This window comes from Chamaea fasciata, unplaced genomic scaffold, assembly GCF_029207755.1.
Source record: "Chamaea fasciata isolate MVZ Bird 193981 ecotype frontalis unplaced genomic scaffold, bChaFas1.0.hap1 SCAF_22, whole genome shotgun sequence".
Classification (NCBI taxonomy): Eukaryota; Metazoa; Chordata; class Aves; order Passeriformes; family Sylviidae; genus Chamaea; species Chamaea fasciata.
Genome location: NW_027094107.1, coordinates 3,898,036 through 3,915,561, shown reverse-complemented (window position 1 = coordinate 3,915,561; position 17,526 = coordinate 3,898,036). Strand labels below are relative to the sequence as shown.

The following is a 17,526-nucleotide window of genomic DNA, read 5'->3' as shown; positions in this document are numbered from 1 at the left end:
GAGCTTCTTCGGCGCTGCTCCTCTTGCTGCAGCGTGACCCTGCACCCCCTGCGCTGTCGGGACATCCTGCCCCTGCCTGCCGGGACACCCTGCCATCCCAGCTACCAGCCCGGGACTTTTCCACTGTTCCAGCTTGGTGCTCTGAGGATCCTGCAGGGACACCGAAACCAAACTGCCCTGGGTTTTGTGAAACAAAGCCCTCAAGGTTCTTGGTACTGTTGTCGTTTGTCATTAATGCTGTAGTTGTTTGGTGGGGGGGGGAGTTTTTTTGTGTTTGTTTGCTTTGTATTACATACTAGTAAAGAACTGCTATTCCTATTTCCCAAATCTTTGCCAAAGAGCCTCTGATTGTAATTTTACCTAGCAGATACCTGTCTTCCTAAACCAAGACATCAAGGAATGAGGAGGGATTAGATCCAGAAGGTAAAATGCAAATGCTATCACAGGAGCTGAGGAGACAGGAGGCAGAAGCAAAAAGAAAAAGAATTGAACAAGAAAGATTAAAAACCTTGAGTGAACACTATGAACAATTGGAGAAGCAGTACAAGGATTGGGGATTGCCTGCTCCAAATCAGAATCTGTTTATAGATTTGATGCAGGAAATCGCCACGGAATTGGGTCTGTCTAACTGTTGGATCTGTGGAGGATTAAAATCTGCAGAAAAATGGCCATGGAAAGGTGAGGGTTTAACCCCGGAGCAGCTTCTAAAATGGGATAATAGCCGGATCTCAAAAACTATTCAGAGACCCGAAGGGTGGATTTTAGACAAAAGAATAATTGGAACAATTTGCATTAGCAGGGAAGGTAAAGAGTACACGGAGGTAGTGGGCTACACTCCCTGCACATCTACTTTAACCATAAATTCCAACAATAACTCTAAAATTTGGCAGCCCGAAGCCCTGGCGGGGTTTTGGAGTCAGGAGAAAAAGGATAATTGTGAATAGTTTGACTCAATTGGATTATGCTGGCATAAAAGCTCCGGAGCTAACCCTTACCAGGCCATTGAGGGTTTGAGGGATTACTGGAGAGAACCTGAAAAGGTGAGCTTGAAGTGGAAAGCTCCTGGTGGCATTTACTGGATACATGGGAAGAAGGCCTACAGCGAGTTGCCTCGGAGGTGGAAGGGGTCTTGCACCTTGGGAATGATTAGGCCTTTCTTCTTAATTTTACCCAGGACTGAAAGTAACCTTCTAGGGGCTCCTTTGTATGAAACTCTAGACAGAAAAAAGAGGGATCTAAAAAGGGAACTGTCCTTGGCAGGGGGAAGTCAGAGGTGGGGAGACGAGGAATGGCCTGCTGAGAGAATAATAGAATATTATGGTCCTGCAACTTGGGCCAATGATGGAAACTGGGGATATAGAACCCCCATCTACCTTCTGAATAGACTAGTAAGAGTGCAGGCAGTGGTGGAAATAGTCTCTAACCACACCTCAGAAGCTTTAGAATTGTTAGCCAAACAACATTCCCAAATGAGGGCATTTGTTTATCAAAACCGATTGGCCCTCGATTACCTCCTTGCAGAAGAAGGGGGAGTTTGTGGGAAATTCAACGAATTGTAGTGTTGTATCGAGATTGATGACTATGGAGAAACAATAAGGGGATTAGCAGCAGAGATCAAAAAGGTAGCCCATGTGCCTCCTCAGAAATGGAATTGCATACTCCAGGCTTCTTGGTGGGAGCAGGTGTTCGGGCAAGGGGCTTGGTGGAAAAAAAATAATCTTTTTCATTTTGTGTTCCGTAGCTGGAGTCATTTTTCTACCATGCTTAATCCCCTGTCTCATTCGGCTAATTCACTCAGTGGTGCAGGGGATGCAGATTGCAGCCTTGCCCACTGACCCTGAATTAGCTGGAGGAAAAGCCGGGCAGTTTTCGAAAGCATCCAAATTGATGAAACTGGAGGAGAAAAGTAGAGCTGCTGAAGCTTTAGAAAAGTTTGAAGACAAAATTAAGAAGGAAAATATATCCCATCAAAAATACTGTGAAGTATCACTGGAGGATTGGGATGAGTTTGAAAAACCTGAAGAAAACTGAGAAGAAAAAATAATAAATAAAAGTGTTGGGGCATCTCAAAAAGGGAAAAAAAATCTTAGTGAAGGGTATTTTAAATGTAATATTTAAATTGTGACAATAAAACATGAACTTAATGGGTAAACAAAAAGGTGGGGGACTGTAATAGACATACTGTATAACATTTGTGTATTAAATTTGTGTGTGTAAAATTATACATTGGAATTGAAAAACCCTGGATTCCTGGAAACGTTCTGAGGGCGTCTCCAAAAATTCCAGTGTCTTTTTTTTAGCTTGGAGGTGCCACCTCGACATTTGCAGAAGAGATAACATGGAAACGGCTCATTAATCACGGGCAGATCACATCTTCGCAGCCACTCAAGGATCTGATATCGATCTTGGTGGAGATTAACAGATGATTGCATCAAGCCTCCCAACAGAAAATTCAGAGACTCTTCTTTTGGACTTTCATACAACTCTTCAGGAAGTTCTTTCAAAAACATCCCTCAGGGGCTGTAGGACATTTTGGCGATTGTATTGTTTGCATGATGTCATGTTTTTTGAGTGAATCCGCATTCTTTGCGGCAGTCGTGCTTTTGCCACAGGGCAGAAAAACGGTATAAAACACCTACCCTGAGACCCTGTAGTAGTTTGAAAGCAAAACAAATGAGAGGCTCCAAGTCAGAGGTACAATTTAATAGGAAGAAAGGAAAGAAAGTAAAATAAAATAGATGCAATAATACAAAACACCACTGACAGAGTCAGAATACAACCTGAGCAGAGTGATGGAAGCAGTCCAGATGAGGTGGTCTACCTGAAGCAGTGATCCTGTAGAAAGCTCTGGTAGCTCTGGTCCTCTGGGAATCCAGTGGGTAAGGGCCCCCTGTACTGTACCAAACCCCAGATTATATCCAGGTGAGAATGCTTGGTTCTTCCCCCTGGGCGGAGCATCTCACAATGGGATGATGAGTCATGCAGGGGGTCCTTGATGGCCCATTAAACAGAGATAACTCCCCAAGAGAGTTATCTATGAGTCATGGGCAAGGCATTTGATGGGCCATTAACAGAAGATAATGGCCCAGAGGGAGGGGGTCTGGGAAAACACTGCCCCACCTGCATTCAACAGTTCATGAAGATAGTGATAGAATACTTTGTGCACATCCTATACTACAACCCAGGACAGACTCCGAATTTGTGGACAGTACCCCAGAGGAGCACCCTTTGCTGCTCCTGGATTGTCCACCCAGCATTCGATCGATGTTGTCCTGATTTATCGTGGTGTCTCGAAAAAAATTTTCAAAATTGCTAAATAAATCTTTGGATTTTTGAATTGGCTCGTGATTATCTATAACACACAGGAAACTCCAGCTTTCCCTGGGAGATACCTGTCTTCCCAAACCAAAACACCTTCTCTGAGCAAATTCCATTTCTCTTAGTTGACAGAAAACAACCTAAAGCAAACACAAATACTGTGACGGTGCAGTGCCTCTCCTAGGGCTTTTGCCTGTGCTTCCTGGCCAGCTCTGGCACCGACGTTGCATAAAGGTACGGTTCTGTATTTGGGAATACAATTCCGATCCTTTGAGTCTTTGCCTCAGCAGAAGCGTGAACCATGCGAGAAATTAAGGGATGGAACTCTGGAGGGTAACTTCAACTGGGTTTTATTCAATCAGCATGGCTTCCTTCCACCCAGAAGTTAGCCTGCCAAAGCCCAGGAAACACGGCAGTTGTCACCTTAAATCTGGGGGTGGGGGAGTGGGGAGGATACAATTTGGAACCAATCCAGAATGGGAAGGGAGTGACTCTGAACTGAAATGACAAACTATAGAATAAATCATAAAACAAAGGGGGAAGGGAGACCTGGACCCCACCAATCACTCAAAGTCCTCACCAGAACTTCCTAGAGATCAGGGTGAGGATTCAAAGTGACAGGCAGGACCCAGGTGTTACATAACAATGATGGATTGATAAATAACTGGTGCAAACCATTATGAGACAGTACAGGGACACATGGGAAAAACCATTCTGAAACAATAACAGACAATCAGATATATGCAAAAATTGTGAAAACTTCAAAACCCACCACTACAAAACACCTAAAATCCCAATTTACAAAATACCTAAAATCTCCACACATAATTTTAGGATCTCTCAGGGACAAGGTTGGTCTTTATGGGAAATCAATTATAGAAACAATTTTGTCATCACTAGATGTAGTGATGTAGTAAATAAATTTGTGTATAAATAATATTGCATGTTATAACCTTGAAATTGTCATTGTACGTTTGGATTCCCAAAACTGCAAAAGGGGTCTCTGACTACTGAGGCCCATTGTGCAACTGTGAAATAGCAGGGCAAATCCAAAATTTGCAACAGAAATGGCAAGGCTGAACGGGAGATGGTCCATTCATCAAGGGTGGACCCCCACTTCAAGGCTGATCAGCATCTGATATGAATCTGGGTGTAGGATGTCCGGAGATTGAACAGATCACTGTCCCAATGCCCGGTTCCAGGAACACCTTTCAAACCCCACATACTGCCAGGAAAATCTTTCAAAACAAAACTCTGAAATAAAGAAATACATTAATATACAGACTGGACAAAGACTCACAATAGACTCACCTCCGGGCAGAAAAACTGTATAAAATCTGTGCGCCGAAAACCAGCATCTGTGGACGAGGTGGGACAGCATCGTTGCTGCTGCTCCTCTGTCCACCCAGCATTCAATCGATGTTGTCCGATTTTATTGTGGCTGTCTCAGATTGATTTTGTAAATGGCAAAATAAAATCTTTGATATTAGATTGGCTAATAATCATTTCTAACAATCACCAGTCTGTTTTTAACCTTTTCCTCCTAACACCTCCTCATATTGTGAAACATTTTTAATGTTGAATAGTAAATTAATAACAATATCAAACCCAGTACACCCTATACAGGTGTATCTGATTGCAATCTTAGAAAGCTTTTTCTAACCTTTTATAGAATTAGCCTTCCTTTCATTAATATCACCAAAATTACTTTTGTAGGAGTCACTGCTTTTTTGGACTGCTATTTTGTAAACAGACCCAGCAGAGCTACAACAGCCATCAAGAGCAGCATTCAAGAAAACCTTTACATATTGCACATTTTGAAGCAGCACCGACAGTTCTCGCTGCCGCTCCCCGGCTCCGCTCCCCCAGCCCCGCGCAGCAGAGGCCGGGGCTGTGTCCCGAGCGCGGGCCGGCGGCGCCCGGCCTCGCCCCGAACTCCAACTCCCAGCAGGCAGCGGGGCGCGTGGCCCCGGAAGCTGAGGGAGCCGTTGGTCCTGCGGGAGTTGCCGCGAAGCGCTGGGGATCGCGCCGGGCCGGCGGGGCGGTGAGTGGGAGCGGCTGATCCTCCTGCGGCCACGGCGCGGGGAGCGCAGCGCGGCGCGGCCAGAGCTGAAAAGGGGGTTGTGGCACCGCTCCCTGCAGCAGGCTGTCCCCAGACGGGGAGCCGGCCTGAGGCGGAGCTCCTGGAGGGATAATGTCAGGCCCAGGAGGTTACGCGCGCGCAGCTCGATGCCCGTGGCAAAGGCAGTGCCTCGCAGCTTTACTCAGAGCAGCCCGAGAGGCCTTTTCTGTTGCAGGATCTGTTTTGTACGTAAAAAGCGGGAGTTGACCGCTGGGTTCAAATGGGAGGTGTGTGTCCCTGCCCGAGTATGGGAAAAGAGCAAAAAGCATCATTTTGGCCATGTAGCATGAAATCTTACATTCACATTGAAACTATTAAATGTCCTGATCTTAAAGAATCCCCTAGAAACCCCATCGCTAGAAGTGCTTCCTACCCCCACTGGCTGAGTACTTTTGAAAATTTAAGTAATCTATCTTTAGTTTTGCTACTTTGGAATGATGCTGGGGCAACAGTTCACTTCTGTGAATTACATAAAAATTTGGACGTAAAGCATGAGATTTTCTCTAGTTTTTAAGGCTCGTATTGCGTAACGCAGCAAAGTCATATGCGGCATTTTGTAATTTGTGAGATGGTTATAGAAACATTAAGTAGTGCAGTGTATGAGAAAGTTAAAGTTTCTTGAACTCCAGTAACTCTAAAATTCTTGCTTATACCTAACTGGAAGTTCTTATAGGCTAATTCTAGAGATACGGAAAATTCTTTTCTCTTCGTGTGTGAAATTCTTTTCTCTTATTTTTGATTAGCAAGATGCTGAAGTGACCGTATGGTAACTTTTCTTGGAAATAAAACCTGAAACCTGATTTAAATTTTTAAAGTTCAGCACAGCATCTGGATCTGTCCAGGTATCAGTTGTTATTTTATTCTAAATTTTAATGATAAAAAAACCCCGCAGATTGAAAGCAAGACTGATGTGTTGAAAACTGAACTTCCATTAATCCTTTTTGTTCCTTTAGGACAAAGAGACTAGTTTGTGAAAGAGGGCTTTGCTGGTAGAAGAAAGGCATCACTTAGGCAGTAGTTTTGATGATAAAATTAAGAGATATTTCACGGAATGTCTGTGGATTGTACTATGTCACTTCTGTCTTCTGATGCAAATATTTTTAACATCACTGTTAATATGCCAGTGGATTCCTAGATATTTTTGGATTCACTAAGGATTTATATCACCTGAAGGGTGTAACAATGTGGAGGGAAAAGACCATCCTAAGGCCTTCATGTTCCTCTTTTTCATGCCAACATCTAATTTTCTGCACTGGAAGACAAGAAAGAAATAGCAGTATCTTCATATATAACACTGATTAATACTTTAATTAATTCTTTCCTAGTCTCACTTTGCCATGTAGATGAACTTCCTGTTTCTAAAAAAAGAATCATGTTTGGACTTACGACTATCATTCATAGGAGTATCTCTATTTTAAAATTAATTTTTCTTAGGACAGTGATTGAAAGAAGACTAAGAGATTGGCAGGTAACACTGAAATGACTCCATAACCCCCACCACCTCATTTTAGAGTCCCATTCAGAATGTGGAAGATGGCATTATTCACCTACCAGTTAATGCCTTAAGCCTTGACCTGACTTAAAATGAACAAACAACAACAACAAAACAAACAAAAAACCACAAACAAACAAAGCCCCACAACCAAACACACACACACACACACACACACACACATAAAATAAAAAAAAAAACCAAAACCAGAAGAAACCCCTAAGGTCCTCCTCCCACATCTACTTGAAAATACAGCCTTAGCCCAAACATTGCTGAAGACAATAGAACTTTAAGAGCTAATACATTCTGCATGCATTAAATACAATGGGCGCTGCTGCGTAACCAAATAAGCCATATTTTGTGCATGGATTAAAAATGGCATGATGTTAAACTTGAAGGTTTTGGTTGTCCTCTGAGGAATTCATTTGAGATAGGAGCATTTGCAGTAATGCATGAGTCTGTCATTCCAGTGAATCTGTCATTACTTTTGCCATCATTTTATATGATGTTTTGTAGTTCAGTCTAGTCTCGCAGTTTAAGTTGCAGATGGAGAAGCGTTTGAATTTTGTTATTCCTAGGTAAGCCATGCCTGTTTCTGCTGATGAAACTGTGGGGAACCTGGCTGTGAGAGATACAGTCCTAGCTCCAGCTGGAATTGAAGGATTACAAGGTTTGTACCAGATGCTGTTTATTGCAATTACAGACTTCAATCAGCGGCTTCGTTAGCTTCTTTCTAAAAATGTTTCACAAAATGAAGTTCAAAATCCTGGTTAAATTTTGAAAGGTACTGTGACTCATTCTATGTTCAAGTAGGTTGGTATAAGAGAGAAGTTGCTGTGAGATGCTAAAAACGGGAAAACTCATCGAGCTGTAACATTCGTCCTTCCGGAAGGAAAGAGAATGCTTTTTTGCTGAATTGAGGAAAAGATCAGATCCATTTAACAAAATGGGTACCAAAAGTACTATGCAATTCTTACATGTTACTCAGCTGCTATTAGGATGGAACTGCTGGGCTTAGTCTTGTATTTGAGTTCATTTTCACAACTGTGATTTAATTCGTTCAAGCTTCAAGAGAGTATGTTCACTTTGAATCAGATTAGAAAGCATCTCAATGGTAATGGTCATCCTATTTTTTAATTAGTATGTCTGACCGTTCCTGATTGCTTGCTAAATTGTTATCATTGCATTGCCTGGTAGGTAATCAGTTTGCTGCATCATTTGAACTATGTTTTTTTTTTAAGAGGAAGGAAAAAGGAAATGATTAACCTGCCAAAAAGTCTGAGGAAATTAATCAATAGACTGAAACAAGTGTAAAATACCATATTACTTGAAAATTGTTGGTTTTGGTTTTTTTTTCAATTTCAAAGTGAGTTAGACTTTGAATTATATGTTGTTGAATATATTGAAGGTAATTTAAAATTGCCTTGATTTGGGTAGAATCATCATCTACACAGAATGTAAAAGCTCAACAAGTCATATCACGAATCAGTCGAGAGGAACTGGAAGATAGATTTCTTCATCTACGGGATGACCACATCCTCCTCAAACAGTATGCAAATAAGCAAGAGGAGAAAATTAAAAGGTATGGAGTTTAGTATTTTTATTAAATGGGTTTTTATTTTAACTCACAGTACCTTTTTCGCTCTTTAAAGCATCATCAACAAATTAAAAATCATGCTGATTTCTCTCAGAGCACTTTTTAATGCAGTAGCAAAAATCACTCACTGGACATGATTTTTGTATTGATTTCTAGTTTTCTCTGAGTATGTGAGATGGTTTCTGCAGTGACCCCTGTTAGATCTCTGTGTATAGAGGTACATCAGAGATGATACCTTGGATTCCCAGGTGTGCTGGTAGAGTGTTCTGGGAATTGGAGAGCAGGCTGTAGAAGCCTAATGGTTCATCAGACATTTCATTCTAGAATCAAAATGGTCTATACAGAGAGATTCTGCCCATTTTCTGGTCCCCGTCTGTCTTTCAAGAAGTTGAAAAGCATCTAGCTTTTTATTTGTGAATTAGCACTAAAATGTCTTTATAATCATGGCTCCTTTATTCAGTGTAATAGATAACTTCAGTGATAAAGTCCCACGTAGCACAGGGAGCACAGTACTCAGTCTGCCCACAAATATACAAGCAACTTTAGGCTGATTATTAAACTTACTATGCTAAGATTTGTGTGCTTTGCCAGGACTTAGTGTGGCAGCAAACCAATCTGCACTGTGAAGAACTGTTTGTAGTATTAGGATGTTGCAAGAGGGCTGAATGCTGTGACTCTGTATTTGCATTGTGCTAATTGTTAAGAAAGTATTTCTGCATCTAAGACAGTTTCAGGTGGGGAACTAATGAATTCATCAAAGGGTAATTGAAAATATTGCCTATTTCATACTTTGAAGTTCAAAACATTATTTTCTTTTGACTCAGTATTCAGTGAGCCACAGTCCATTTGACCAGCATTACATAATTTCCATCTTTTCTGTCAGGCTGTTGTCAAATACAAGATTGTAGATTAAATTAATTGTTTCAGTATTTCAAATGGCAGTTCCTATGTTTCTGTGCACAGGAAATACCACTCATCATCCACTTACAACGGCTGGGTATGCTCATAGTCCACCAATGTAAATGTGTCCTTCCCTTACTAAGCTTATATGATAAGCCTTAGGAAACTGTTATTTGTCAGTGCTATAAAGCAGATTGCTGCTCAGTTGTTTCAGTTATCTTCAAGGAGCTCATCACAGGCAACATCAGTTATATCAAAACTTGACATTTTTTTATCAAGGTTCTATGCTGAAGTCTTCACAGTGGTCATGTTCCTTTCAACAGAATACTTTTTATGCTGACTTTTCACATTATTTTTCATATTTTTTGATTGTTTTCCCCAGAATGACCACCAAGTTAATGCGGCTTGTTAATGATAAAAGAAAATGTGACCAGGCTGGCTGTGGACCCAAGCAGCTGGGTCAGGCTCTGGAGCTGGAAGAAATGATTGAGCATTTGCAAGATAGAGTTCGTGAGCTTGAGAAACAAAATGAGAGCCTCCGCAACAAACTCATTTCAACTAAACAGCAGCTCCAGATTCAAGGCCATAGGCCTTGTCCGTACAACTTCATTCAATCTCGTGTGAACACTGGTCTCAAAAAAGAGATTGAGGCTGCTGGCGTGCCAGAGCACACCAAGAAAGGTATAATTCACATAATTAAAAACAGCAAACCCTTTGATTGCTCTTGAAACCATGACTCTGAATTTCAAAACATTTTTAGTGCAGATCAGAAAATATGCAGAGCAATTATTGAAAAATAAAATGTGTGGAAAAAATAAGGGTAGTTTAGCTGTCTCTAAGGTATTAAGAGACAAGAAAACTCTACAACTAGTAATTATTGCTTCCTGTATCTGCTTTTTGTTTGGCTGATTTAAAAATACCATGGAAAACTTATCCAAAAGTCCTAATCAGGTATGAATGTTCTGTAAATACTTGCTTTCTTTATTGAGTGCAACCATCTAAGAAGTGGCTTGATTTGTCCAAAATTAAAAAAAATATATATTCTAGGCATATATATATATATACACATATGTATACACACACACACACATATATGTATGTATCACTGTGTGTGTATATATATATGTATGTACCTATATGTATATATATGTATCACAATTGCCAGTATCTTAAAATAACACTGAAAGATCAAAATTCAAAATAGGTCAAGTTAATGCAGCGAAGTACATGAGGTTTTTTTCAGACATTTTGAACTGCTGGTATCTTTGTACCTTGAACCTAAATGATGCAGTTTTGGGGAGTGAGGGATGGCTGCGTTAATGCTGTCTTTGAAATGAGATGTGTTTGGTCCCACCTCAAAACTTGATTAATTTCTTCTTGCTAAGAGTAGGAGAAAAATGTGGAGAGACCATTGCAGTTCCTCCTAAAGTAACAATTCTTACTTAATTTCTTACTTCTCTTCTTCACCGTGGGCTTAGGATGCTTCTAAACAACACAGGGAAGTTATCTGCAATGCTACTAAAATATGGTCCTACTAGTTGCTTGTCTGGATGAATGACACTAGGGATTTTGCAAAGAAAAATCACTGAGAAAGTGATTACAAGTCCATGTTCCTGTCTAATAATACTGGTCTTTCTCTTCTTTGAAGACACAATCTCTGTTCTCTGTCTTTGAAAGTAAAATCTTCTAAAAAAACTTTCAGAACATGTTTTTAACAGTTTGCTTTAGCACTGCATGGCCCATCCTGCAGATTTTATAGCAGTTTATGCTGTGCATACTATGATTATTTCTTTCCATGTGATTTTGATGTAAAAATACTTTTTATGACATCTATATAGAGGTTGCAATTGTTTGTACTGTATAAAGATATAGTTAAAAGTTAAAGCTTTTTCGTTCAACAAGTCAAAAATTTCTCTTTTTTTTTTGGTTTTCAGGAATGAGGTTTCAGAGTTTGGAAGTGAGATCATCTGACCTTGTGCTTCCCAAATATGGACAGGGTCTGCTCGAAGATTCAAGGGCTGAAGTCAGAAATTTGTATGATTTTCGTTTTACTTATTTGTCACTATTATTCTTTGAACTGACAATTTTCTTGAAGAAAAAAGTATATCTTTTAAGTTTTCACTTCAGAAAATAAAATACTTGGTTCTGACAACAATAACACTGGTAACAATGCAGAAATGATTTATGATAAGGAAAACAGGGAATCAGCAATTTAGAATGCAAAATGTAGGTATGTAAGAACTTGGCTACAAGTTAAAACTGGTCTCCAGTGGTGAGGCTGTCTTTGCTAGGATGCAATGCCTGCCTTGTTTGTTGTGGGTCAAAGCTGACAAAAGAAGAAGGAACCTTAGCTGCAAAATTTTTACCAGGATAAGTCCTAAAATGTGCGCCACCATTCAGGTGGTGACTAAGTGAATGTGTTTTGCTTATGCATTTAAGTTTCATTTCTAGAGGCAGACAGATTTTATAGGTAAGTGCAAAAAGCACAGTATTGGGATAGTTACATGAAATGATTCTGATTCACTTTTGCATTTTGAGGTGTGGTTTGTGATCCAAGTCCACATTTTAACTGGAATTGAAGCTTAGGAAACCCTTACAACATCCTTGATGTAGAGATTGCATGAAAATAGAGAGGTGTTACATAGAAAAGGTTGTTAACATCTAATTTAAAGATATTGAGGTCTGATTAGAATATTTTTCTACTCTGAATTGAGTGTTTAGAGCCTGGATTTTCTGAAAGCTGTTTGTTTATTTCCATAATGATTTACTTAAATCAGATTATTGATTACATTCTCTGTAAATGCTAAATTTCCAATTAATGGGCAAGCTATGTTTACAAATACATGGATTAATGTGCAGTCATTTATTTTGTGCTTGAAATTTTATAATCACAGAGATTAACTGGAATCATAGGAAACAATTGTACAGAAATAGTCCTAGAAATTACTTTTTAAATTGCATTTACTGGATGAATTCCACTGTTTAAAACACATATTTTGATTTTATTTTCTTTTTTGATTTTTTTGGGGGGGAGTTTAGATTTTTCCCATCTCAGAATAAAAGCTTAGAAATCCATTGAAGATCTAATCTTGTGATAGCTAGTAATGGTGTTTTGCTTTTGTGAAACCATTGGTGCTAATGGGTTAGAAGGAGGATACTCCTAATACAGTGTATAAGAAACCGTGAACAGCGTTTTAGTGAGTTTCTGTTAAATATTATTCAGTCCACAGAAACATTTATTTTGAGAGTTTGTTTTGTGCTTTCATAGCAATTTAAACTCATATGCCTCTCTAGTGATGTATGTTAATAAGAAATACAGATTTTGCTGGACACTTGAAAGTTTGGCTTACTTGAGTACTCTTTTTTTTTTTTTTTTTTTTTTTTTAAACTTTGAAAAAACAAATAGCTGGTTTTGGAATGTACAATGCTTGTACTTGCAGAGAGACTGTCATTGAGTCCCAGAGAAAACAAATTGAGGAGCTGGACCGCGCCAGAGAGATTCTTGGGAGTCAACTAAGAAGGAAAGAGAAGGAAATTGAAGAATCCACCCTACGGCTGAAAGAACAGGCTACAGCAAGCCAAAGGTATTGTGAAAAATTAAAATCTCCATGGTGGAAGCGTTAATAGAGGTATAACATTTGTAGGTAGCTGTGGAAGTTCCTACTTCTGTAAAGAGATGTGGGCCTTATTAATTTTTGTCCAGTGGGTGAAACCAAGTCATAAAATGTTTTGCCAAATAGCATGGATAATTCTAAGCAAGGAGATAGGTACAATAAGAAGTTATGATGTTTTTTCATAAATAACCAAAAAAGTTCATACTTAACGTTTTAGAGAATTCTTTTCCAGGTGATACAGGTTCAATTGAAGTTCAAGTCATAAAATTTTAATCACTTATTTTTACTTCACTGTAATTCTTATCAAATTTTAGGTGTAGGGTCATAGTGGACAATTTAATGTTCACTACTACTCAGTAATTAGGAGTCTACAAATAGTAGAAAAATACTGGCTCAGCTGTTGCAGGAAATGTTGAGACAAATTAAAGTTTCTAACACTGTTTTAGTATTAGAGAGCAACATTACTTTATTCACATACTCAGCTGTTTTTCAGATGTCTAAGCTTTGTAGCCCCCTCACTTGCTCCAGCATGGCATTGTGACAGTTTGTCCAGCATGTCTAAAATACACAAATATTGAAAGAGAAATTGCTTTCTCAGATACTGAAAATTTATTCAGATTTTATCATAGTTTATATTAATAAAAATCCCAATTAGTTCCTACTCTCATACTTGTGGAAATAATGGGGTTTAGTTGCACCATTTGAAGTAAGGAAGAACTAAGTAAATATTTTTTTAAATTGTAAATTATTTTAAACATCCTTTCTAATAAACAGTACAGGCTCAAATTAATCTTAGAATTGTAAGAATATCTGCATAGATATTAAATGATTTTCATGTAATTAAAACACACTTGCAGCTTGTTTGAATTCCAGACTTAGGATGTTGTAGTCTAAATTGCTAACTCACATTTTATTTACAGTATTTGATAAGTGGAAACTTCACAAAATGGTATTCTTCTGGCACTGAATATTTTGGATGGGGTGAGAGAGGGAAAACAATCTCTTTAGGCATAGGGTTGTTTTCTTTTTCTGTCATATACAGTTTTCTACAATAAAGAAGGATGTGTATGTATTGATTGAAGTTGCTGTGTCATCAAACAGTAGAATGTTTATTTACCTAAACTCTCTAGTGTAAGTTATAGAAGAGCAAATTAATTTGGGTATTATACACTACATCTTCTATGAAGTATGTGTTTATGATGCATTTCTTTTTCATTTTGAAGGCTAAACATTCAGGACAATGTGGAAATGATCAAGGTCCGTAAACAGCTGGCTGAAAAAAGCAATGCTCTTTCAGCAATGGAAGGAAAATTTCTCCAGCTTCAAGAGGTAATTGCAATTTGATCAGTAACATTCCTATACTCTTATCACATAAACATGCTAAACAGAAGAAAAATTATACACAGGTCTTGATTCTAAATCAATACTGAGTACATTAAAATGAACCACATCCTATGTTAGACTCAAGCTACTCCAGGTGGAGTAGGGATTTTTAGTATTAATCTCTTTTTTTTTTCAGCAGGGTCTAGCAGGTCTTAGTGATTTGATCTGCAAAGTCATACCAAGCATAAAGAATGAACTTGAGTTGTCTGGCTATGGAAAGAGCTTCCTGATCATTTAAAAAGAGGACTTTGACTTAGATGTACTGGTTTACCAAAAATGAGTACCAAGCCCCCTCCACTTTATTACTCTTTGATGAAGCTTGGGCAGCTTGGCTCTTCTGTTCTGACATTAGGATTTAACCTCTACTCATGTGTAAATGGAAATTATTTTAGAGGGCTACTTTAAGTAATAATTTTCCTTATAAAAAGGGCAATTTTATGAAAATATTTCCAGAACATGCAATTCCCTGGTAGATTATCTATAGATTTTAATTATACAGCTTTTTTCTGCTTTTTCCTGTATGTATATGGAGAGCTGCATGTGAATACAAAGGTGGTGTGATAATACCTTGGAAATGGGAGAGTTCCTCTAAGTAGGAACCCTAACTGCAGTAGAGCTTTATAAAGTATCCAGCATTACAAAGTGGAAGCACTAAGTATCCTTATAAACTCTTACTTCTGTCAGCATATTTTTAGCGTGCTAAATAACACTTGTGCCATTAGATTTTTGTTTGATTTGGTTTTTTGCCCATGTTTTTTATGTTTCTGCATTTTGTTTTGCTTTGCCTTCCTACTCCTCTTCAGTGTAATTCCTGCATCTTCTCTGCCAAAGAGAGAAAAGGTTTAACATGACTTTTTGTCTTCTTTCTCTTTAAGAAATCTGAAATCTAAAATAGAGATAGTTTAACTCTAGAATTTAAATTATCTCTATTTTTAACTATAAATAATGAGTTATAAACATAGCTATAAAAGTAACTCTATTTCTTTTTCTTAGACTGACTGCTAATATGGTTTATTCTCCATGATTTTTATCTTCCTGAGAAATGAGATACAAAAGGCTGAAGATGAAGTTGGTGACTGATTTTTCATGGTTTTTTTGTTCATTTCCAGTCTGTTCAGACTGCATGTGAACGTAAACAATTTTTAGAGGATTAAGATTTAACTTCTCCATTTAACTACTTTGTAGGAATATTGTACGGAAAAAAATGAAGCTAACTTATTTCTGTCTAAAAGCATTCAACATTAACTATATTCACATATGTATTTGGCATAAATTATCATCCAGTCATTTTATGAAACAGGAGGTAGGGCTTTCGATTATTTTGTCTCAAATAATAATTTGAATGTGATTTACATTTGAATTTTTAATGAGTGAGACTTAATTGTGGAATGTAGGTAGTATTATATTAACTAATGTTCTGGAAATAGAGGCTCTATCAGCGTCCTCCATTTAATTTTAAAATTGGTTAAATGTGCCTTCTGCTAAAGGCACATTCTATTATGTGCCTTCTATCTATTAAAGTAAATGAAAATGTAAAGGAAATCAGGAGTCCCTTATTGAAATTTTTCCAGCTAGGAAATAGAGCTGAATGCATGAGGGTTTGTGAAAGAATTATGTATCTACAATTGTGTGTATATGTGTAACTATAGTTATAAAGATTTATGTGTGTGTATATGTATATATAAATATAAGGGTTAAGAGAGTAGTGGCAAGCTCATGATTAGCATAGATGTGAATGATGTTGATTTCTACTTGCTGCTGCAGTGGTTTTTGGTTAGCATGTCCAACCACCGTAACCACTGCAAAATCTTTTAATTGCTTTACGGATTTATTTCTTTGTCATTTTCATCATGAGTAAACGGAGGGTTGAATGTTCATGGGGGCAACCAGGTCAACTTGTGCTGGCAATGGGAAGTGAAAGTTACTTTCAGTTACTTAGTTCAAGAATGTGTCCTGCTGATCACATTGAGAACATCCACTCAAAAGCGCCTTGAGAGACCCCTGTCGAAATATACTGTATGGGAGCATTCTACTAAATCTGATTTTGATATTCCTTCCTTCCTTTTCACAGAACCTAAAGAACTTGAAGACCAACCATGATGCTTTATTAGCAAAAGGTGATGAACTGAATGTTCAGCTTAAAGAGGAGCGGTTAAAGTCCTTCCATCTTCAAAAAGAATTGCAGTCGGTAACTATTTCAAACAGAAGGACAGAAGAGGTGAGATTGTGATCAAGAGATCTTGAATCTGCTTGAGCTAGAAATAGATAAGGGAAGAGTTAATATGGTATACCTTTTAATTGTGGAAATGTGAATAGATGTTTCAAACACATTTAGAAGATTGACCTAGTGATATATATACTAGTGATATATATGCTTTTACCCCATTAAAAAGAAAGTAACAGTGGCTGCTGCTTGCATTTGATTGAATATCAGCCACACCTAATCCCTGTGCCACATAGTCACTACGCTACTATTTGGACAATACTTGAGGTTAAAGTGTAGGATTTCATATCAGTTCTGATACTGAACAAGTGGTTTGTTAATTAAAAATCATCCTTGGTTTATTGATAATAGTTTTTTTAGTATTCTTTCAACCTGATTTAATTCCAGCACTCGATAGTACAGATTAGCAAAGAGCTGTGTAGAAATGTATAGAACTGATTTAGCAGTTCAAGTTACTTCTGTTTCTTTGTCTAGAGGCTCTCGGACTAATGTCATCCTCACTTAGGGCTAAAAATCAAGTGGTTTATTCCTCATTCTCTTCAATGCATGAGGAGTAAGAGTCTGCCAGCTTACTTGTTTTTCTGTTACATTTTGTAGTAAATTTACTTTTGCCACCTGGTTTATCTATTTTTAATGTATTTTGCATGAACCAAGTTTGCCAAGATTATCTCATAGATTCTTCCTCCCAACCTTTAAACTACTGTAATGCATATAAGTATCTTCTTGGTATCTCATAGCTTTAAAGTTATTTATTGCTTTAGTGAATATTTTGAAAACAAGGATGTGTTGTTTATGATGTCAGTAATACACTTAGACTTTTAGATTTTTTTGTATTATTTTGTATGTATACTCTGAGATTGGCTCTGTTGGTTAGAG

At 38.1% G+C, this 17,526-nt stretch overlaps 1 protein-coding gene across 3 annotated transcripts in view; it reads left to right on the top strand.

Moving 5' to 3' along the window:
* Nucleotides 1–5,302: 5,302 nt before the first annotated feature.
* Nucleotides 5,303–17,526, top strand: part of LOC136300197 (protein fantom-like) — a 44,041-nt gene continuing 31,817 nt past the window's right edge. For 2 of the 3 annotated variants that reach the window (XM_066202415.1, XM_066202413.1), the window contains exons 1-9: nt 5,303–5,362; nt 6,184–6,282; nt 7,511–7,602; nt 8,370–8,514; nt 9,812–10,110; nt 11,364–11,463; nt 12,870–13,013; nt 14,267–14,372; nt 16,498–16,644. In XM_066202415.1, coding sequence (XP_066058512.1) covers nt 7,518–7,602; nt 8,370–8,514; nt 9,812–10,110; nt 11,364–11,463; nt 12,870–13,013; nt 14,267–14,372; nt 16,498–16,644 — 1,026 coding nt within the window. In that variant the 5' untranslated portion in view covers nt 5,303–5,362; nt 6,184–6,282; nt 7,511–7,517. The remainder of the gene's footprint in view (nt 5,363–6,183; nt 6,283–7,510; nt 7,603–8,369; nt 8,515–9,811; nt 10,111–11,363; nt 11,464–12,869; nt 13,014–14,266; nt 14,373–16,497; nt 16,645–17,526) is intronic. The other variant, XM_066202414.1, reaches the window with a different exon arrangement.